The sequence below is a fragment of the Tiliqua scincoides genome, chromosome 2 (assembly GCF_035046505.1).
Source record: "Tiliqua scincoides isolate rTilSci1 chromosome 2, rTilSci1.hap2, whole genome shotgun sequence".
NCBI lineage: Eukaryota > Metazoa > Chordata > Lepidosauria > Squamata > Scincidae > Tiliqua > Tiliqua scincoides.
This window is the reverse complement of record NC_089822.1, coordinates 113,277,984-113,301,791: the sequence shown is the minus strand read 5'-3', so window position 1 is coordinate 113,301,791 and position 23,808 is coordinate 113,277,984. Positions and strand designations below refer to the sequence as shown.

At 46.6% G+C, this 23,808-nt stretch overlaps 2 protein-coding genes across 3 annotated transcripts in view; both read right to left on the bottom strand.

The window, feature by feature from the left end:
* Window positions 1-1,147: 1,147 nt before the first annotated feature.
* Window positions 1,148-15,378, bottom strand: FDX2 (ferredoxin 2). Its single transcript, XM_066617403.1, has 5 exons — window positions 15,265-15,378; window positions 7,159-7,198; window positions 6,104-6,210; window positions 2,925-3,012; window positions 1,148-1,925 (listed from the first exon to the last, which is right to left on the bottom strand). The coding sequence occupies exons 1-5, from the start codon at window positions 15,371-15,373 to the stop codon at window positions 1,769-1,771; spliced, it is 501 nt and encodes a 166-aa protein (XP_066473500.1). The 5' UTR covers window positions 15,374-15,378; the 3' UTR covers window positions 1,148-1,768.
* A 3,211-nt stretch (window positions 15,379-18,589) lies between these two features.
* The window catches only part of RAVER1 (ribonucleoprotein, PTB binding 1), a 41,019-nt gene continuing 35,800 nt past the window's right edge, over window positions 18,590-23,808 (bottom strand). For both annotated transcript variants that reach the window (XM_066617676.1, XM_066617677.1), the window contains 3 exons: window positions 21,961-22,086; window positions 20,398-20,481; window positions 18,590-20,276 (listed from right to left, as the gene is read on the bottom strand). In XM_066617676.1, the coding sequence (XP_066473773.1) occupies window positions 20,130-20,276; window positions 20,398-20,481; window positions 21,961-22,086 (357 nt within the window). In that variant the 3' untranslated portion in view covers window positions 18,590-20,129. The remainder of the gene's footprint in view (window positions 20,277-20,397; window positions 20,482-21,960; window positions 22,087-23,808) is intronic.

Below are 23,808 nucleotides of genomic sequence, written 5' to 3'. Positions count from 1 at the left end.
TTAGATGAGCTGCCTTCCTAGGCTGACGAGTCCCATCTACCCGGTATTGCAAGGGAGAGCAATACTTCCGTTTGCCTCCTCCCTGCTTGCAATCTCCTCCCTGCATTACAATCTCTGAGCATGAACTGGAGGTTGTCCATGACTTTGTGTACCTTGGCTCAACGATCTCCGACACTCTTTCTCTCGATACAAAGAGAGTCTGGTCCAACAAGAAGCTGACGGAACATACCAAAATCCAGGTCTACAGAGCTTGCGTCCTGAGTACACTTCTGTACTGCAGCGAGTCATGGACTCTTCACTCACAACAGGAGAGGAAACTGAGCGCTTTCCACATGCGCTGCCTCTGACGCATCCTCGGCATCACCTGTCAGGACAAAGTTCCAAACAACACAGTCCTGGAACGTGCTGGAATCCCTAGCATGTATTCACTGCTGAAACAGAGATGCCTGCGTTGGCTTGGTCATGTCGTGAGAATGGATGATGGCCGGATCCCAAAGGATCTCCTCTATGGAGAACTCGTGCAAGGAAAGCACCCTACAGGTAGACCACAGCTGCGATACAAGGACATCTGCAAGAGGGATCTGAAGGCTTTAGGAATGGACCTCAACAAGTGGGAAACCCTGGCCTCTGAGCGGCCCGCTTGGAGGCAGGCTGTGCAGCATGGCCTTTCCCAGTTTGAAGAGACACTTTGCCAACAGTCTGAGGCTAAGAGGCAAAGAAGGAAGGCCCATAGCCAGGGAGACAGACCAGGGACAGACTGCACTTGCTCCTGGTGTGGAAGGGATTGTCACTCCCGGATTGGCCTTTTCAGCCACACTAGACGCTGTGCCAGAACCACCTTTCAGAGCGCGATACCATAGTCTTTCGATACTGAAGGTTGCCAATACAATGTAAGGAATTTATTTTATTTGGTTTCTGGGATAGATAGTGGCCTTTTGCACCCTGAGCTGGACAACTTTTTTTTTCTTTTTTAAAGCTCTGAAGCTAAACATCACGTTTTTCTTTTCTCACAATACATAGCCCTGGTCAGTATCAAGTTGTTGGTTTCCTTCTGCTGGAGACTTTTCCCTGCATTCTACATCAAACTATTTTGTATGAGGGAAAAATAAACAGTAGCCTGTTTTTAACAATAACATTTATTGACAAAACCACATGGGGCACGTGAACCTCTTCCACACAGACTAGGTTGATAGCACAAATTGCAACAGAAACAGACATTTCCAATCCATGTTTCCACACTCAAATGGCAAAAGAGAAATGTAAAGGCCCCCAAAATTAACAAAACTACTACTTGTACAATGAGTGGAAAGGAAAACAAAGCTAGAACGAATACAACCAACATACATGTGCAAATAACTTGTAGGTTTTTCCTCTCCCCCTCTATGCAGTCCATGCTTGCTATGTATAGCTTTATATTTCTCTACAAGATTGCAGCTGTTGATTGCAGTACCTCCCTTAAGTGCTTGAATCATCCCCCATTCGTTGCCCAAGGGGCTTGGGGAGGAGATGGTGGGTCTTCCAGCATACTCCCTTTACCATGAATGAGGCTATGCCTTATGGAAGCTGACACTTGCAGGAAACTTGGAACTTGCTTCTCTTCTTGCATGGCCTGAACTGGTTGATTCAAAATACCTTCCGCAACACCATCCTCTTACTCACCAACATATGTCTGTTTCAACCCCACTCCTGCTTGGCTCTCTGAAGTCTGCTCTACAGACTCGAGCCATCCTCCCTTTGCAGATTGGTCCAGCTCTTAGCTTCATTGTCTTCAATGAGGTTTGGGGATATGCCCATCCACATAAAAGTTTCTAGTGATCTTGGGGAGGGTGAACTCTGCTCCTTCTAGTGCTTTGCAGAGGATGATCTGGCAGCCCAGACGCGAGTTCTCCTGCAGTAGTGGTGCCATGTCCAACATATCCTCCTCCCTAGGAGAAGGAGAGAGATGAGAGACTGCCAGGAATAAGAAAGGCCACCTAGATTACTCTTCTACTATAGGTGATACAGGGGATGACCATCATCCTTTCAAGCAAAAAGTAGGAGCTCTTACAAAGATCTCCAAGTGTTGCAAATAAGAGAGCTAAAACACCCTAATCTGGAATGGGGAAAAAGGGGGTACTATGATAATCAGTCTGAAGGATCGTGTAGGTTTATTAGAAATTTTACAGTTAAAGGCATAGTAAGTTTTAGTATTAAAGATTAACAATGTATCTTTAACAATTACCAAATGGAAGGGCTGAGATTTTAGATTAGATCAGATTAAGAGACATTTTCAAACCACGAAATACTGCAGCCCTTAATTATAATTAATTACTAAATTTTAGTGTCTTAACTCTTTGCTCTCTATTTTTTCTGATTTTATATTTCACTAATAAAGCATTTTTTTCTCATGTCCTTGAAAAATGTTTTACAGGAAGGTGCTGCAATAGTAAGAGTATTATTAAGGTATAATTGTTGATGATTGATGTTAGAAGATGGGGTTTTTGTTTTTTTAAATGATATGACCTCTGCCAGATCAGAGGCATGATCCTGTGTGTTGCTTTTCACCTGGGCAGTGCTGCTTCACAAGCAGCTTGCTAGGGGAATATCACCACCAAAAGCCCAAGCTGAATATAAAAGAAGTGTGTGCTATTTCTGAGCCTTTCTTGGTAACACTTCACACCTCAGAAAATGGCACTGCCTGCTGCTTTTGGTCTAGGGAAAGAACAATTCTTGAGCTGTCAGAGGGAAACAGCAGAGGCTTCTTCTGTGAGAATACCTGTCAATTTTTTCAACCTGGGAGAACTGAATCTTCTTCCACCAAGCTACTTCAAAGGAGGCTGATGAGGGCATCAACAGGTCAACTAAGAAGGGTCTGGCCCTACTTCCTCAAAATGAAGAAGTCTGCCACTGCTGCTTTGAAAGGAAAGAGTGATGGTGGTCCTTACCGTTCTTCAGGAGTAGGAAGCTTGTCCAGGAAATCATGGCTCACATAGACATGACAGGTTGAACAGGCCAGAGAAGCTTCACAGGCACCTGTAAAAGCAAGAAGTGGAGGTAGTTGTCACAGTCAGGCCAGATAAAGAAATGATAAAAATGTTCAGAACAAAGGGTCAACACAGCTTTATCAACCGAAGTGCTTTTGCTGCTGAGCCAAGAATAGGCAACACAAAAAAGGAAAGTAGGGTGCGTGAAGGGTTTGGTTGACTGCATCTCAAAAGGGCTATCCAAGTTGAAAAAGACACAGAGTAGAGCAACTAAGGGCGCAATCCAAACCCGCGCTGCAGCAGGCAAGCCAGGAGGCTTGCGCTGCATCCAACATGGGTTTGCAGCGAGCAGCAGCTCAGCCATGGGCAAGGGCTTCCCCTTATGGTCTCCTCAGACCTGCGCCACCTCCGGAGGTGGCACAAGTCAGAGGAGAGCGGAGCGGCTTGAAGTCCCAGCCGGGTCTCAGCCCCATTAGGCTCTGCCTAATGATCTAAGCTAGTGATGGCGAACCTATGACACACACGTCAAAGATGGCATACCATGACGTTTTGGATGACACACCAGCATTCACCAACACCCAACAACTGAGTTTCTTTTACTCATATTTCATTTTGCAATTATTTGACATTTCTTTATATAATATATTGCACCACACGATCGGACTGTATTTTTTTTCTAAATAAATATGTAAAATATTGTTTCTCTTTTGTTCAGGGGGGGGGGGAGAGTGACATGCCGGTAAAGTCATGTTAGGCATTTTCCAAATTTTTGACACGCTGAGCCCAAAAGGTTCGCCATTATTGATCTAAGCCAAAGCTTAGATGACTTTAAAGAGGGGTTAGATAAATTCATGAGGGACAGGTCTATCAACAGCTATTAGGTACGACATCTAAACATCGCCAAGAGAACCAATTGCTAAGAGGTAATGTGGGCTACAACTTCCATGCCCTGCTTGTGGACCTCCAGAAGAACTGATATAATTGTGTCATAAAAGGTCTCAGCACCATGTGCTGACAATCTGTATAATTACAGCAGCGGTTTTCAACCACTGTGACATGGCACACATGCCACGGGATCAGAGGAGGCAGGCAGCAGCTGCGCACCCTCCTGCAGGAGAAGAGGATGCTTTGAGCCTCCCCTGGCAGGCAGCACAAGCAAGGGAGCAGCCAGCGAAGGGGCTCTTCGTGGCTGCTTTGCATTCCAGGAAGCAGCTGAAGAGTCCGCTTGGAGCTTGCTCCTGCTACTGAGCACAACTCAGGCTACAACCTGATCGTCACTTTCCTGGGAGTAAGCCCCATTGGCTACTATGGGGCTTACTTCTGAGTTGACATGCATAGGGTTGGGCACAAAGGCGGTTGTTGCCTGCCTGCGTGCTGATTGCCCAACCAGAGAAGTCCGGAGGAGCCGGGAGGTGGGAGCTGCGGAGTGAGTGAGAAGAGGGAGCCAGAAGCGGGCAAGCAGGTACACATCGAGCGAGTCTGCTAAGGCCCCCAACCTAAGGACTGGCTGGCTGAGAAGGGTTCCTAAAAGTCCCTTTTCCTTGCCAGTTTGCCTGCAATTCCCCAAAGCGACCCGCCCTGCACTTTGGGGCTTTTAGAGGAAGGGCACTGGGCCACAATCCTATCCACACTTTCCTGGGAGTAAGCCCCATTGACTATAATGGGGCTTTCTTCTGAGCAGGCATGCATAGGATTGGGCTCTGGGGGTGCTATCCCATCCACACTCACCTGGAAGTAAGCCCATTGACTATAATGGGGCTTTCTTCTGAGCAGGCATACATAGGATTGGCCTTTTGGTTGCACTCTTTTTTCTCAAATACACAAGCAGGTAATTGGCATTTCTCTCCTCTTCTCCCCCAACCCACCCCCTCCTCCAGGCATATTTACCCCCCCCCCCAAATCTCACAGTCACAGTTAGCAACTCTCTTACTGTCCCTCCCCTCACTTGTCCACACCTTCCAAAGATGCAGAATCACTGCCTCACATTCTCTCTCTCTCTCTCTCTCCCCCACCCCCAGTTTAATCCTGCACTTGATCCAATCATGTCTCCTCACTGCCCCTAACCCACTATGATCAACCTGCCCTGTCCTTGCCAACACTTTCTGGCACTTTTGATAAGAATTTGAACATAGGATTTTCCCTCCTTTTCAGAAACTACATATACTTCCCTCTCCATGCTTCTTGTCAATTTTTTCGTCATGTAATGATTTAATTGTATTAATTTTATTAATTCAAGATTAACTGTAATGTAATAATTTAATGTAAATAAAAAACTGGTAGTGAGCCTTGTCAGCGTGCCACGAGCTGAAAAAGATCGAAAATGGCTGGATTACAGAATGAACCCTTTTTGCCAAGTTCAATTCTCCTTACTTTTATCCTTGTTCGTTTGGTTTTGTTATCCTCTTTTCCTTTTACTATAAATTTTTTTATAAAACTTTTCCCTTTTATTCCGAGTCTGCCTGGTTTTGGAAAATAAAGTGGATTTTCACATCTCCTCACTCTGCAGGTGTTACTAGAATGATTTTTTTTGGAGACCTCTGAGGTTCTATTGTTTGGGGGGGGGTCTGCCCAGGGAGCCCCTCTCACTAGCCTGATCTCATGGGCAGTAGCGATCCTGGCTCCAGTGCTGCCTGGGGCCACAACCACAAATTGCTATTCCCTCCCCACTGGCTGGGCAGCCCACCCCCCCACCAGTTGCACTGGCTGCCTCCCACCTGAGGCCTTCTGAGAGCCTCCTTAACTTTCAGAGGGCCTAAAAAGTAACTTCCAGTTTCCTCGGCAAATCGGAAGTGACGGTTTTAGGCCCTCTGAAGGTCTTGCAAGGCCTTCTGAGGGTCAGGGAGGCCACAAACAGCCTCTCCAGCTCTCAGATGGCTTCCAGGTGGGAGGCAGCTGGTGTGCACCACCCCCTAGATGTGCCACCTGGGATCCGGCACTGCTCAGGTACACCACTGCTCCTGGTTAGTGGATTCAATCTACCCCAAGTAAGCTGCATTTCCCAACAGGGAAGAGGGGGGAATGGGAAGGAAGTGAGCGTACTAACCACCAGGCACTAGTGCCCTGGATCAGCATGCAGTCCCTGACAGCCCCTCTGTTGACCCTGACAAATTGACATTTGGCAAGCAGGATCTGAGACTTACCTTCTAAATCAATGCCATTCCTCTGAGCCAAGTGTAGCACATCATCTCCCACTCTGCCTTGCACTGGGACCCTCTCCCCAGATCGGTCTATGAACACCACATTCACTCTGAAAATGAAGAAGAAACAACCGGAGTTGTGACACATTGCTGCAAACCACCAACCCCCTGCCATAATGCATGGCTGAATGTCAGTTTCCATTTCAAAGTAATTCAGTATGCCACTCAATATCTCAAAGCTAGCACAGATATTAATTACAAACACACTATTGAAAAAGAAGGAACAATTAACACATTTTTAGTCCTCAACTGATTAAAAACTTGTATGGGTGATTATCACCTGGCTTTTAACTGGCACTTAACTGGTTATATTTACATGTTATCGCACTGCTGTAAAAGATGCTATTGTGAGGATGTAGAATGAAGGTTTTCTTAAGTACCAGAAAAAAAAGCAACTTTTTGCTCATCAAATCTGTGAAGAAGGAAATACTCTGACCTCTGAGTTTAATTTCTAATGCCTGAGACAAAAGAAGCCTCCACTGGTAGAATTCTATTCTGCCAAATTAGTTGGTGATCATCAGGCATGAGTTAGACCATCAGCCATTTAACCCAGTACTGTCATCTAGGCTGTCATGTAGAGGCCTTACCCACCTTGCTACCTAAGATCTTTTTAACTGAAGATGCCAAGGATTCAACCAGGAACTTTCTGTATACAAAGCATGTACTTAACTACGGAGCTAGGCTCTTCCCAAACATATCAGCCTGCTAAGACTGGAACAGTCAAGTACAGCTACTGCAGAACAGTGCAATATCAAGAAATTATGCAGATGCATCTGAAATCAAGAGCAGGGGAAGCAGCTATCTGGACACCTGTACAAAAATTTTCCTGATGGGAACACTTGAAATTACCCAGTCTTACCAAGGTGTCTACATTAGCAAACCATTCATTTATGACACAGCTTCTCATTGGGCCTACATTGTCCACAGCAAGGCAGACCACTCACAAGGGAGATCCAAGATCAGTTTGATCTCAGAAAATCACATTTCTGGATACTTACACTTCTGTTGTACAGCTTTCATCTTCTGCCTGGGAGGCCACTGGAAAAAAAATCACAGTACTTTGAAAATGCTTTTATCAACATAATCTTGGGTGCAAGTCAACTTGTACATGTATTGTACTGATGTTTGTGGGGAGGGGCAGCTCCTGTCCTAAAATGCAAATCAGTACCCTGGCCAAGTTTTCTGATGTCTTAGTAAATGCAGACTGGACATTTTTGGATGGCTCCTGCTCCAACTTCTCCTATTACCAACGTCTTGTCAAGAGTCAGAGTACCAACTTTTATATTGTCAATATGGGAAAACTGAGAAAATCCATATGTTCAAAACAAACAATAAACACATGTGAACAGTCTATGTATCAAAACAGCTTCATCTGAGTACTTGGATAAGGGATGAAGTAGTATAGCTGGTGTAGCACAGTGCTTTAAACACTGGGAGCCAGAATACCCTGAGTGCATGAGGTAGATTTGACAAACCATTGACAAGTCAGATTCAGCAATATGGAGATAATTGACTGGCTTACCCTACAAATCTATGGGAAAAACTACTAAGAAATGGCAAATGGTTTGAATAAAAAAAAAATTATAGTAATGCTATTGCTATGTGTGGGAGACAATACACAGGGCACGATGAGCAAACAGAGATCATTATCAAGCATGAATCTCATAGGCACTGTCTATTCTAGCCCAGAACAAAAGATTCAACTGCTGTCCCAGGCTGCATGAGGGTTGGGGATGTCATATGAATTTTTAAGAGCTGAAGTATTATTCCATTCTTTTTCTATTATCCCAAACGCACAAAGGTAATGTTATTCCTTATCACATTTAGTAAAAACAAAATTCTTTATAAATTCCAGACTCTCACCACTCCACATTTAGGCTTATTAAGTTTAATAAAAAACTTCAAAGAGTCACTACGGGCACAATCCTAACCCCTTATGTCAGTGCTTTCCAGCACTGGCATAGTGGTACCCAGGGCCTGGCCCCTGCCTGACCGCACAACGACCCCACGCAGCTTCCAAGCCGGTGGAGGGCGCGGGGGACACGCACCGCCGCCAAGGAGGAGGACGGCCAGCCAGCCAGGGAGATGGGCTGCAGCATCCACAGAACGCCCAGGTACTGGCTTGGCGGAGGAGGAGGGGAAGGAAGCTGGCTGGTGCAGCCCTCGTGCCAATCTGCAGCACGAGCCTAGGCGTGTCTACTCAGAAGTAAGTCTCATTGTGCTCAATGGGGCTTGCTCCTGGGAAAGGGTGCATAGCCTTGCAGCCTGAGAGCCCAAGCCTATGCATGTCTACTCAGAAGTAAGTTCTATTGTGTTCAATGGGGCTTACTCCCGGGAAAGTGTCATAGCCTTGCAGCCTGAGTAGACAGGCAGAGGAAGGGCTCTGAGGCTGCAGTCCTCTCCACACTTTCCTGGGAGGAAGCCCCACTGCCTCTACTGGGACTGACTTCTGAGTAGACAGCCATAGGCTTTGGCTCTGAGGCTGCAGTCCTCTCCACACTTTCCTGGGAGGAAGCCCCATTGACTCTAATGGGACTGACTTCTGAGTAGACAGTCCTGTATTGGACTCTAAGGCTGCCATCCTATCCAAAGTAAGCCCCATTCACTAAAGTGGACTTCTGAGTAGACATGCATAGGATTGGGCTCTTAGGCTGCAATCCTAGGCACTTTCCTGGGAGTAAGCTCCATTGACTAGAATGAGACTTACTTCAGAGTAGACATACCTAGGATTGGGCTCTTAATCCTGGCAGAGATATATATCTGCACCTGTTTTCACATGCTAAGGGCAGGTGAAAAGGGATTCTAAGTGTGTACAACGTGCTGTCCAGCCTTGCCGGAGATCCTCCTCATCCTTCCCCCACCAGCATGCCCTCCACCAGCCAGCATTTGCAGCTCCTCTCCAGCAATGCACAGCAGCTGCTCAGGGCAACAGAGAACATACAATTGCATGCCAAGCGCCTTCCCAAACACACAGAGTATTCTGATACCTGAATTAAACCATATTTAATTGCTTGTTTGCAAACGTAGCTGTTTCTATGTGCACCTAAGGACCCCTCTCATGTAAGAATTCCTTTTTTGTTCTTACTCCCACAGTTGCTTAGAGTAATTTTACTACATGGAACTCATGTAAGCCATTTTTCGGAAGCCATTCACTGCTTCCTCTCCTCAAAGTAGTGCCACACTACATACTACACTCTACAAGTGCACCTGTACAGTATTTTTCCCCATGTGTAGAAAAAGTACCTAGGGGGAACGGGATGTGGAGATTGACAGCCCAATCCTATGCATGTCTACTCAGAAGAAAGTTCATCTTTAGGGGGGAAGCACATAAAAATATTTTATTTCTCCAATTAAAAAATGGTTTAAAAATAAATAAATAAATAAATGATTAACAAGTTGTGAGTTCCTGCACCTTTTTTTTTTCCTACAAAAAAAGCACTGGTGGTACCAATGGGACATGTGCTGCATCCTGCAAATGGGTGTCACTCACGGAGGCCTCCTCAAAGTAAGGGAATGTTTGTTTCCTTACCTAGGAGCTGCATTGCCCAGTGCTGGGAAGCGCTGACATAAGGGGTTAGGATTGTGCCCTATGTCACCCACGTGAAATTTCTGTGAAGATCTGCTGAAAAGCGTCAGAAATAAGGTCTGTTGCCTTTAAAACAAGCCCATACATGTCAGAGCAGAGAGCTAACCTACTCTGAATTCCAATTTTATAGTTTGCAACTACACACTGGGAAGGGGAAAGAGGGAGTGGGGTTGTTCAGGACAGAACTACCAAATCCAACTTTTATTACTAAAGGTACTCAGAGTAATTACTAAAGGTAATTACTAATTACTTAAGGTAATTACTAATTACTAATTTAGTAATTTTCCCCTGGGGGCTGGGGGCTAAGAATAGGCCCTCAGTTTGGCTGTACTTGTCGTAAGAGGCGACTAAACAGCCACCGGGTAGATGGGACTCGTCAGCCTAGGAAGGCAGCTCATCTAAGAGAAGGAAACTCTGACCTCAAACCTCCACTGCCTTGTGGCTACATCCAGTTCTGGAAAAGGCTTCAGGAGTCAACCTCGAGGCAAAATCAGGAGCCGGAGTCCCTTAGGCAGTTCATGGCTGAACACAGTCACGTTCTGGCAACTCCTGCGACGCCGCTGGAACCAACCGTATTGGCTTCTGCCTTTCCATTGGACCATTCCAGCGACGTGTAGAGGGGGGATTTGCTGCATGGGTAACAGCCTATCCTCCATACCTTCTTTACCCAGGCTTCGCGCACTGGAGAGGACACTCCAACTTCGCCATACGGCGTCGGCACAACACGGGAAGCAGCAGTTTACCGGTTATAAGTCTTTGCTCGATTGGCGTAGAGCATGACGCCAGGGGCTGCTTCCGACGGTGGGAGAGATCATTGCATCTCATTGGGCAGCTACCGCCCGCCTTAAGCTGGGCAGTCCCCAGCCAGCAAGGTGTTGCCTCGCCACGGTCCGTTAACCTCATGGGGTGCGTGGGGTTTAGGGTGAAAACCGACAAGCGGATCGACAACTCTGCACCATGCAACAGAAAACAGAAAACTACTGCCCTAAAGCTGGGCACCTGGAACGTTAGGACAATGACACCTGGCTTCTCTGATGACCTGCAAGAAATAGATGACGCACGCAAAACAGCTGTCATCGACATGGAGCTGAGCAGACTGCAGATGGACATCGTCGCCCTTCAAAAGACTAGGCTGCCAGATTCCGGATCTGTCAAGGAGAGAAATTTCTCATTTTTCTGGCAGGGAAAACCACCAAACGAAACCAGGGAACATGGCGTTGGCTTTGCGGTCAGAAATACCCTGCTGAAATCCATCATCCCACCTACTGTGGGAAGTGAAAGAATTTTGTCCCTGCAGCTCCAGTCATCAGCAGGACCTATCACTCTCATCAGTGCTTATGCACCGACTCTGTCGTCTCCAGCAGAAGCCAAAGACAAATTCTATGATGACCTGGCCACCACTGTCAAGAAAATCCCTGTAAAAGAGCCATTGTTCATCCTCGGCGATTTCAATGCTAGAGTTGGTGCTGATAACAGTTCATGGCCCACTTGCTTAGGTCAGTTTGGCACTGGGAGGATGAACGAAAATGGCCAACGCCTGCTAGAGTTTTGCTGTCATCACGGTCTCTGTGTCAGCAACACATTCTTCAACACAAAGCCCCAACATAGAGTCTCTTGGAGACATCCAAGATCAAAGCACTGGCACCAGCTCGACCTGATCCTCACCAGACGCTCCAGCCTTCCCAGCATCAAGATCACACGCAGTTATCATGGTGCTGCCTGCGACACTGACCACTCCCTGGTGTGCAGCAGAGTGAAACTGCAAACAAAGCGACTGTATCACACGAAAAAGGAAGGAAGACCTCGCATTGATACCAGCAAGACCCGGGATCAGAGAAAAGTGGAGGAATTTGCACAAGCGCTTGAGGAATCTCTTCCAGGCCCGGCCGACGCAAACGCATCCAACAGATGGGAACATTTCAAGAATACCGTTTACAACACCGCCTTGTCCATATTCGGCAAGAAGACCAACAAGGCGGCAGACTGGTTTGAAGCCCACTCTGAGGAGTTGACACCAGTCATTGAGGAAAAGAGGAGAGCTCAAGCAGCATACAAGGCCTGTCCCAGTGAGCGCAACCTGCAGGTCCTCCGAACTGCTCGCAGCAAAGTCCAACAGACTGCCAGGAGATGTGCTAACGACTACTGGCTCCAGCTCTGTTCCGAAATACAGATAGCAGCTGACACGGGCAACATCAAGGGGATGTATGATGGTATCAAGCAGGCCCTAGGTCCAACACAGAAGAAAATTGCCCCTCTGAAGTCTGCCACAGGCGAGGTCATCCAGGATCGGGCGCAGCAGATGGAACGCTGGGTGCAGCACTACTCTGAGCTATATTCCAGAGAAAATGTAGTCACCGAAGAAGCACTGAACAACATTGAGTGCCTGCCTGTGCTGGAAGAGCTTGACAGTGAACCAACCCTAGAAGAACTTCACGTGGCCCTGGACTCCCTTGCCTTTGGCAAGGCACCTGGAAAAGACAGCATCCCTGCTGAAGTCCTAAAATGCTGCAAAGAGATCATAGTCACTGAGCTGCATGAAATCCTCTGTCTCTGCTGGAGAGAAGGTGGAGTACCTCAAGACATGAGGGATGCAAACATCATCACGCTGTACAAGAACAAAGGTGACAGGGGTGACTGCAACAACTACCGCGGCATCTCTCTCCTTAGCGTTGTAGGAAAGCTGTTTGCCCGAGTTGTACTAAAGAGGCTCCAGGTACTTGCAGAGAGCGTCTATCCAGAATCGCAGTGTGGATTCCGAGCCAACAGGTCCACCACTGATATGGTATTCTCCCTTAGACAACTGCAGGAGAAATGCAGGGAACAACGACAGCCACTCTTTATAGCCTTCATAGATCTCACAAAGGCTTTCGACCTGGTCAGCAGAGACGGCCTCTTCAAGATTCTCCCCAAGATTGGATGTCCACCCAGGCTCCTCAGCATCATCAGATCTTTCCACAAGGACATGAAGGGCACTGTTGTCTTCGATGGCTCCACATCAGACCCTTTTGACATCCAAAGCGGAGTGAAGCAGGGCTGTGTTCTTGCACCAACCTTGTTTGGGATTTTCTTCGCTGTCCTGCTGAAGCAGGCCTTTGGAACTGCAACAGAAGGCATCTATCTCCGGACCAGATCAGACGGAAAGCTCTTCAACCTCTCCAGACTGAGAGCAAAATCCAAAGTCCAGCTGAAATGTCTGCGTGACTTCCTCTTTGCCGACGATGCAGCTGTCACTACCCACTCTGCCAAAGATCTCCAGCAGCTCATGGATCGGTTTAGCAAGGCCTGCCAAGATTTTGGACTGACAATCAGCCTGAAGAAAACACAGGTCATGGTTCAGGATGTGGCCTCACCTCCCTGCATTACAATCTCTGAACATGAACTGGAGGTTGTCCATGACTTTGTGTACCTTGGCTCAACGATCTCCGACACACATTCTCTCGATACCGAGCTAAACAAGCGCATCGGTAAAGCAGCTACCGCGTTTTCCAGACTCACAAAGAGAGTCTGGTCCAACAAGAAACTGACGGAACATACCAAGATCCAGGTCTACAGAGCTTGCGTCCTGAGTACACTTCTGTACTGCAGCGAGTCATGGACTCTTCGCTCACAACAGGAGAGGAAACTGAGCGCTTTCCACATGTGCTGCCTCCGACGCATCCTCGGCATCACCTGGCAGGACAAAGTTCCAAACAACACAGTCCTGGAACGTGCTGGAATCCCTAGCATGTATTCACTGCTGAAACAGAGACGCCTGCGTTGGCTTGGTCATGTCGTGAGAATGGATGATGGCCGGATCCCAAAGGATCTCCTCTATGGAGAACTCGTGCAAGGAAAGCGCCCTACAGGTAGACCACAGCTGCGATACAAGGACATCTGCAAGAGGGATCTGAAGGCCTTAGGGATGGACCTCAACAAGTGGGAAACCCTGGCCTCTGAGCGGCCCGCTTGGAGGCAGGCTGTGCAGCATGGCCTTTCCCAGTTTGAAGAGACACTTGGCCAACAGTCTGAGGCTAAGAGGCAAAGAAGGAAGGCCCATAGCCAGGGAGACAGACCAGGGACAGACTGCACTTGCTCCCGGTGTGGAAGGGATTGTCACTCCCGGATTGGCCTTTTCAGCCACACTAGACGCTGTGCCAGAACCACCTTTCAGAGCGCGATACCATAGTCTTTCGAGACTGAAGGTTGCCAATACAATACAATAATTTAGTAATTACTAAAGGTAATCAGAGCTGTAGGTACTCTGAAGTACCCTGAAGAAGTGACAAACAGCTCCAGCCAACAAAACATTATGCATCGAGGAATCTGTTAATCTTTAAACTGCCACAAGCCTTGTTGTTGACTCCCCCCTTCCTTTTCTAGAAACCTTAGATGTGATAATCAACAGATTAGTCTATTTAGATGGGGAGATCCAGGTACAGATTCAAAGTCTCAAAGCCTTACTGGCAGATCTTGAACCAGCTTTCAGAGAGCCCAATCCTATCTGATTTTCCAGTGCTGGTGCAGTTGTGCCAGTTGGGTGTGCAATGCATCCTGTGGTGGAGAGGCAGTCCCTTCGGCCTTCTTAAAGTACGGGAACATGTGTTCCCTTACTATGGGGCTGCATTGTGGCTACACCAGAGCTGGAAAGTTGCCTAACCTATTTCAGTCATTACAACAATGAAGCAGGGTGGGAGGGGGATAAAACATGCATATACTGTTCTAGGCTCCTTGGGAGGATAGATAATATGGAATTTAAGTGCAGAAAAGGGAGGGGAAGAGAAGCATCTACAAAAAACAAAATGATCTTGGTAACTGAAGCATTTCATTAAATGAAATCAGGTCAAGTATCTAAAAAACAGGGAGATCATGGGAAGGAGGGAGGGGGAAGCATTTGAAAAGAGAAAGGGAACTCTGCTCCCCTTCAGGGACCAGGCTTGGTAGTGGGTCTGCCCAAACCCCTCCCTAAAGCAGAGACATGCAGGGAATGGGGAGGCAGGTGAGACAGAGCCTCCTCACTGGAGTCCTTTGAAAAGTGCCACTGCCATGTGTTGGGAGACAGATGAGGCAGAGCCTCCCCACTGGAGTCCTTGGAAAAGCGCCACTGCCATGCGATGTGCACAAACACCCACAACCCACACGCTGTGTGTGAGGAGGCAGGTGAGGCAGAGCCTCAGCACCTGTGTCCTTTGAAAAGCACCGCCACTGTGGGAGGTGCCCAAGCACTCACGACCCATGTGCCAAGTGGGTGCTTGAGCGCCTCACATGGTGGCGGTGCTTTGTGAAGGCTTCCAGTGGGGAGGCTCTGCCTCACCTGCCTGCCCGCCCACCGCACATGGATTGCAGGTGCCTCACATGGCTGAGACCCTTTGCGAAGGACTCCAGTGGGGAGGCTCTGCCTCACCTATCTGCCTGCCCGCCCACCGCACGCCCCTGCCCTAAAGCAGCAGCCAGGGAGGAGGGCGGGACAGGTCTGAGCGCCCCTCCACCATCACAGGTGGGGGGGGTCGGAGGAAACACGCGGCGACCGCTCCCCTCCCACCTGCAGTGCGGAAGCCTCGGAACAGGAACTGCCCGGCAGCGCCGAAGAACAGCCGCAGCCGAAGGCGGGTCAGGCTCACGCCTCCGCTGGCAGCCCAGGAGGCCGCCATGATGGCGCATCACGTGACTGCCGGCCAGGCCGGGTCGGAGGTCAAGGCTGTCTCCATGCCGACAGAAGTGGGGAGGGGGAGGGGGCCAGTGTCAGCGTGGAGCAGCAACAGGCACGCTGAAGGGCGGGGGCGGAGGGGGGGTCACTTTCTGCACAGCGTTGCACATGCGCAACAGGGATCAAATGTGTACACCTGTGGGCTGGGCTAGGCAGGAATGGGTTAAATCAGGGTTTCTCAACCGCTTGAGTGCTGTCTGGTGCAGGGACATGGGGTGGCTGGAGGCGCCCAAGCACCCACAACCCATGTGGGGAAGCAGGTGAGGCAGAGCCTCCCTATGAGGGCCACGCAGCCACGGAGCCAGTTTAGGAACCCCTCCGAGAGGGTTAGAAGCACTTGTCTTATTTAACACTGCCAGCCTGCAGTAAGTAAGTCCTTTCCTGGAAGTCTCATTGAACACAACCTGAGATTGATTGAACACAACAATGAGACTGCCTTCTGCATAACCATGCACAGGATTGTGATGTTGGTCATTCTTACAACAACCTTGGGAGGCAGTTTAATAGTTTACATTATAATTAAATATTGTAATTAAATCATATTATACTAATATTGCCAGTCAAAGGATGAGGCTGAAAGGGAGCAACTTGCCTCAGACCTAATGTTGTCATGGGAGAATCACAATTCGCATGAGGGACATGTGCATGTGTGTGTTGGGGTTTTGCAATAGTTTATGAAGATTATTACCTGGGCACGAATGGGGAAGAACTATTTAGACAGAACCCAAACAGTGCCCATTTTTGATTGCAACAATTCTAGGACCAGATCACAGTGCCCCTGAGTCATTGGTTGTCAATGTTTGTTCTTCACTGTACGACTTCACATGGTCCACCTATTCAAAGTACCACCAGAAGTAACTGGTGATGACATCCTTGCCAGTTATTTCTGGGTTGAGGCCAAATGTGACATGACAAACACCAGTAAGAAGCTCAGGGTGCACAGGATGACTTATTTCCAGTGCAGAAAAGCATGCTTTGGAGCTCTGCCCACCAAGTCAAGCCTCCTACTGCTGTTTGTTGTGGCGCATTTCTGGTCTCTGCCAGGCAGCAGGTGTCCAGGCATCACCTCAGGTACCGCTGGTGGTACCCATACCACTGGTTGAGAAACACTAAGCGTATCCAGAGCATATTTTACTTTTAAAAAGAATCTGTTTTCTTGTGTTGGAACCCCAATCCAGAATTGTCTCAAAAGTTCTCTTTAAAACTGCAAGCAAGACCAACCATTTTTAAAGTTTGTACAGAAATTTGCTTCTCTTTCCCATGAGAACTGGGGGCATCCAATGAAATTGCTTGGCAATAGACCCTGGCCTGCCCCCAGCTGGGACTGACATGCAACAGCTGGTTGGACATCCAAGCCCACCTTGAAAGTAAAGTAGGGAGAACTAGGTGGTTGTAAACCAGCCAATTGGATGATGACCTCCTTCAAAGCAACCTTTTTCTATCCAGGCTTTCTAGTCTGCTAGCAAAGTTTCTTTCTGTCTTGTGGGCTCCCCAAGGCATCTGGTGGGGCACTAGTAAACCAGCCTAATCCAGCAGAGGAGTTCTTACATGTTGGTAGCAGGAAGATTATCCATTTCCCAGGAAATCCCAGTCTGACCAATAAGAAGAGTGAAGCAGAGCAAGGGCTAAGAGGCAGCAGAACCTTGTAGATCCCACTATTTTCAAGTCCTTTGGTGACATGTCTTCCCTTTGTAACATCATCATATGCTTCTTAAATTCTTCTTTTGCTTGCATTGGCAACTTCCATTTGTTTCACCAGTTTGTGCTTTGTTCTTTTCATATAGGCATATTTGTACTTTTAAAAAGAAGCCTCCTTGCCTCCCCCCCATGCATCAGCATCTTCATGAACTTATTTGAGCCTCCTGATCTGTGGTATACATTCTAGCTGAGCTTTTATTAGTGTTTTAAGTAGCCTCCAAGCATTTGGGGAAAGAGTTATGCCTCTTGGTGCTTTGTTTCAAGTTTTTAATCAAACCACTTCACTTAAAATTATTTAGTGCTTATAAAAGTTGTGGAGAGGCTGTCAAGAGAACATGGACAACACATGTTGAAATCGCAGAAAGCAGTACAGGGGAAGTGGAAAGAACTACCCTTCATGGGGCGGAGGATTCTTGCCCTTCTGCATAAGAATCAGGCATAGGATAAATTATTCAATGTAAGCATATCTGCATTATTTTAATGTCAGCTTTTCAGAGTCAGATGCACTTCCCCCCAGACGTCACCTGGTGTCTTGTTTCTATACCACACTTGTTTATAAGCCACAACAGGAAGTAGAATTATTCCCCCACATGCATTCCCCTAATGTAGAGGGTGTCATATGAATCCATAGTTTATACCCATATTGCCTGACAGCTGAATCAGCTCATTGTTTAATTTCCTTTATTGCTTGAATTTTATTGCAGATCTGATTTGTTTGCAGTTTACTTTTAAGTTGATTTTATTTTAGTTAGCTATTTTGAGAGCATCAGATACAAAACAGCTGTTGTAGGCAAGAGGCCGCCTAGGTCAGGCCAATCTAGACAAGCATTCCATTTCTCCTGGTGGCCAACCAGATTACTTTGGAAGCCCCAGCAGGAGTTGAGATATACCCAACCACCACCACCCCTCAACTGGTACTTGGAAACATACTACCTCTGAACTGAAGGTAGCATGTAACCATCATGTCAAATTTCTAAATAAAATGTTACATTCATTACCATTATCAAAAGTTGCCTTGTGTAAACCAGACTTTTATTGCTGATAATTCTGCAGTTCCACCTACCTCTTGACAAGCAGAGAAAGCTGAAGGGAATCAAAGCAAATGAAGACAACCAGCAAATCCTGCCTCCTTTTTGTCTATTGCTTTTGTTTCTCTTCCTCCTCCTCCTCTTGCTGTTAAAGACATAAGAAGCAAAGGGATGGAGAAAGCAGCCAGTAGCTCCTGCTGGCCTTCCCTGCCAGTCTGTAGGACAGGGAGCTTCAGAATTCTCAAAAGTGAGCTTGACTAACACATAGCTAGTTTTTAGATTGTGTGTAGTATGCATCCAGGCTCCAAGATATGTTACAGAGACCAGGAGGAATCTCAGTATATCTTGCTGACAAACATCTAGGCTCACTGAGTGTCAAAAACAGAAAGTTCCAGACATGCTTTTGCGGAAGTATGAAAAAAGCAGCACAAGAGTTTGATATAAATATAGCTTTACTTTGGAAAGTTGGTATCCAGCTGCCGAAGGATTTCAAACCCCACGACAAATACAGCAAACCAGCCAGTATCTACAGTAGAAACATTGTAGGATGTTTATAAAACAGAAAAAGTGTCCTATACAGGAAGAGCTATAAGTCCCCCAGAGAGAAAGCCTCAGACCCACACCATCTCCAAAAAAAGGGAGGGGAGAACCAACAACCAAAAAACCATCACTAACACAGTTCCTCACTAATGAAAGTGGGCAGTGGAGACCACCACCCACCCTGAACCAAAGCTGGTTTAAGCAACAGATGGATGCTGAGCTTTCCACCTCTCTAGCAGGTTAAACCTGGGCCTTGCTCAGACCATAGACTTCCCTGGTGGGAGGAGGTTGCACTTTTCATCTATTCTCCCTCAATTTAGGGGAAAGAGAAACATTCACAAGGTAGGAGTGGGGGCCAGAACTACCAACTTTGGTGGAACTATCCCATAACATCTTAGCTCCACTTAAGCGCTGGTACAGCTTCAAAGCAGAGCACTCTCAACAAGCCAGATGTTCATTCCTGTTACCACCAAGATACAAAATGGCTACACAATATTCTAAGTAACCCTAGTAAGCACTGCCCAAAGATTGTCCCAGCCACAGAAATTTGGCCTGAAAGCTATTAGGCTGCAGGTCCAGCATTTAAGACAGTTGTCAAAATAGAAAAACACTCTGAGGAAAAAAAACAAACTCTAAAACATTTGCACCCAAAGGATGAATTGGTCTAGATAACAAAAAAAATTTAAAAAGGATTTACAACACACACCCCAAGTTCATACACATGCTCACCAAAATCCCACACTCCTAAACTATATAAAAAGGAAATTAGAAGCATGAAAATTAAAAAATGTAGTTTACAAATTTATCATTATCAAAATAAGTAAAACAGATTAAGATTAAAAATCCAAAAAGCAAGATTGCAGGGAGGCAGAGACATTAAACTCAGCCTGGGGTCCCTAGAAGCAAGGTGATGTTGAGTGCTGAAGTTTACGGGGAACCTGCTTCCCCAATATGAAAACCTTCCTCTTAGCAGTTCACTGCATCACACTGCAGCATCTGGATAAAGGCACCTTCATAATCCAGGTAACATTCCTTTGCTAGGCGTAGTTTTAAGGCAGAATCCTTGCTCAACAGGACCATACACAGGTCCCAGGTGCAGCAATCAGAACACAGCACAAGGAGCAACACTGCATTCAGGTTTGTTTTGGTCCAGCTGCCTGATGAGCAGTAGGGGCTGTCTGTAGCTTGCAGAAGTTTCTCATGATTGCTCAAATAGCCTCCACTAAGAAAATGCTTGCTCCAGAAAAGCACCAAAGATCCATAATAGTTCATGGTGCTCACTTTAAAATACAAGATGCACTTGTACCAAGCCCAAGTTTAGAAGCCAAATCAATTATACAGAGGCTTAAAAAAACTACACACACTAAACACATTTTTACAAAATGTACACATTTAGACTTGGGGGAGGAGGAGAAGTGTTTCACTAAAAATGGATTAAAATATCCTCTTTCTCTTCAGGTACGAGTCTGCGTAGTGGCCTCCCAGGCCCTGAGAATGCTGACCAACGTAACTGCCTTCAGGGCTGGGTTCTGGGGATGGAAGCAGGTGGGAAAACGCCCGTTTCTGACCACCAACTGGAGTCTGCAAAACAAATCAAAAAGGGAAGGGAAGAGAAGTAGAGTTAAGGAACTGATAGGAAGACATGCAATAGTAAAGGAAGACCCAATGTTTTCAGAATTCCTCCTCAATTGTACCAACTCACCTTTGAGTGGGCGCTATGTGAGAGACTGGTTGGTCCTAATCCCAGTATACTGTCTCCTGCACCCACAGGTGGCATTCCAATACCCTGGAAGACAAGGCAAGAGCAGAGCCAGAATTACTCTTGACTGCAAGGTTTTTCTCACATACCCCATTATTCATCAACTCTACAAGATCTTATATCAATCAGAACAAGATAGCAAGAATCCTTAAGAGCAGCCCCACTGGATCAGGCCATGGGCTCATCTAGTTCAGCTTCCTGTATCTCACAGTGGCCCACAGATGCCTAAGGGAGCACACAAGACAACAAGATACCTGCATCTGGTTTCCACTCCCTTGCACCTGGCATTCTGAGGTAGCCTACTTCTAAAACAAGGAGGTTGCACATATCCATCATGACTTGTAACCTAGGATGAAGTTTTCCTCCAGAAATTCCCTTTGTCCAATTCCCTTTGAAAGGCATCTATGCAAGACACTATCACCACATCCTGTGGCAAGGAGTTCCACAAATTAATTATATACCAGGTAAAGAAATATTTCCTTTTGTTTATTTTAACTCTCCTGGCATTCAGTTTTAGTGGATGCCCCCTTAATGGTATGGAGGCAAGACAAAGCTGCATGGCAAGTTTCCAAAAGTGTTGGTTGGCTGTCCCGGATTGGCCTTTTCAGCTACACTAGACGTTGTGCAAGAACCACCTTTCAGAGCGCGACACCATAGTCTTTCGAGACTGAAGGTTGCCAATACAAATGGTTGGCTGCAGAAGCAGAACCCAAACTCGCTGTCAGGACCCTGCCCTTAAACCTCACACTGTACCCAAAAGAACATGAATGATCCTGCTTCCTTCCCCAGTTCCAGATTAAGAACTGAAGACGATCAGGATGGAAGGAGTTCTTTTAACCCCAGCCCAGTCTTGAGGAACCTTTTCTTTTACAAACAAAGCTATAGATCAGCAATTCAACTGCATGATCATTTTCTTTTACAAGATTTATAATTCAAAACACCCTGCTAGGTGTATCTGGAACTGTTTTTGTAAATCATATTTATGTTTATCATATTCTACTTGGCCACCATTCTTCTCTATGTACATAAGTGAGACGGCTGTTGCCAACAAGAGACTGATTGCCATAAACTCAAAAGGCACAAAGGATGATATGTAGTCCCAGAAGAAAATCAAAAGTGATTTTGAATGACACCAGATGGCATGCTGAAGCAGTGAAAGGGGAAATGCCAAGTTATTGTAGCACAATACCCAAAGATACCCCAAGTCTGTGGCATAGCACAGCAACTTAGCAACTGACTAAGCTGTGAGTCAGGACTTCCCCAGTTGCAATCTTGCCTCCACCATGAATTCACTATGACATTGGGATAGACACTTCCTCTCAGTCTCAGTCCCCATCTGCAATATGGGGATGAAAATACTTATCCTACAGGGTTATTATCAGAATAAAATAATTCATGAGAAGCTCTCTGAACTCTTAAAAGTGCTATATAATTAAGTTTATGAAGTTACTTCCTGACGCAAACAAGGAACAACTAGCAATGCAACAGAACTGCACGTAGTCTTACTTTGTTTAGGTGGCTCTGTCTGAGCCCAGCTTGAAGGCCACTGGTGAAATAGGAGGTTGGGGATCCTGAATAGAAAGGTGGAAGAGGGGGTCCCAGGTTATTCCGCTCAAACCCAGGTGATGACACCTGAAAGAGAAGCAGGATTCATACCATTCCGCTTGCAGGCAGAATTTCTTGCACCATTTTCACATTTTAAAAGTAGTGAAGAACAAAACTAAATAGATGAAGTATTAAGCCACTGTTACCAGCACTTCAAAATAACAGCTTGTGCTCAATTCTGTTGCTGGGGGGTAGGAGGAAAGAAGTAGGAGAATAGCAACAGGAGCTTGGAACTAATTTAGCATTGTGAAATGACAGCAGGATTGCAATACTTGGAAAACAGAGTGGGGGGTGGAACAAACCAACATATGCTACAGTAAAGTGCAAAAGCAGTGGAACACTGATTATCCCCACCATCCCTGAAACAGTCACAAATAAAGCCTCTTCCAAGCAATCTGAAAGCCCGGTAGGCCATATCACAGCATATTATGGCAAGAAATACAAAAGTAATTACATATTGTGTAAAGCAGCACCTTGCAAACTTGTCAGCCCTCTTTCAGTGGCTAAGGTCAGGAACAATTTTTTAGGATATACAGATGCAACCTGTGCAAAAATCCACAGATTTTTTTTTTATCTCATGAGAATCGGGTGGGGGGAATTCAAAGTTGCACACACCTTTGCCTCCTTTGCCCTGCACTGGTGTCTCACTCTGTTTCAAGGCAGCCCAAAACACTGCAAAAAGGCTCCGCCTCACACAGGCAGGGAAATAGCCATGGAGCCATGGAAGAGGTTCCCCCTGCGAACACGTGCAGCAAGGTGGAGCGCTCTCGCACTCTCTCTCACACACAGGGACAGGTGCAGTAGTAACAGAGAGGATTGTTTTAAAAAACCCAGGGAGTGTTTGCCAAATTCCCCCCCATCAGAATGAGATGGTGCAGGCTCTCCATGCTCCAGCCTACACAAACAAAACAGCCCAGCAAGCAAGTCTTCCCAGCAAGCCAAAGCATGAGATTTAGGCTACAATCCGATCCACACTTTCCTGGGAGTAAGCCCCACTGACTAGAATGGGACTTACTTCTGGGTAGGCAGGCATAGGACTGAGCTCTCAGGCTACAATCCTCTCCACACTTTCCTGGGAGTAAGCCCCACTGACTACAATGGGGCTGAGTCCCAATGCACAGGACTGGACTCTTAAAAGCTCAGCATCCCACCTGTGAAAGAAGCAGGGACAGCTGGCAACTGGGAGGGCTGAGTATGGAGCAGAGGAGGGGGAGGTGATTGAGAACCACTGTCTTAGTTTCCTTCCATCCCCAAGTGTCAGGCTGTAGTGTATTTGCGTAACTCTATGCAATTTGTGTTAAACACATCATTTCCTGGTCTGATTTAGCACAACGCATTTTTTCCTAATTGCAGCAGGTCAGGGAATCATGCATAAAAAGGCTCCACCTGTATTTTATAACACCATAAGAAATCAACACTTGAATTTAGGAATATAAATGTTTCAGTGGCAGGAGTGGGCAGCTTCCTATTAGCCCCCTGGAGCTTGGTCCTCCCTAGCGGAGAAGAAACATTTAATACGATGGATCTTTATCTGTGGTTTGTTGTGTGCAAACCCACCAAGTTGGGGCCCCATCTCTCTTGCCTGGGGATACATTCCCAATCTCAAGTTTTTGATTTGGGGGGTGGGGTAACCAGAGTTGTAGACATCTGATATAATTAGGTTTTCAAACTAGTTATGATATGAGTTTACAGGATCATTTATCAGAAAGAGAAATCTGTGCATACAGGGTAACTCTTTCCCAAAATCAG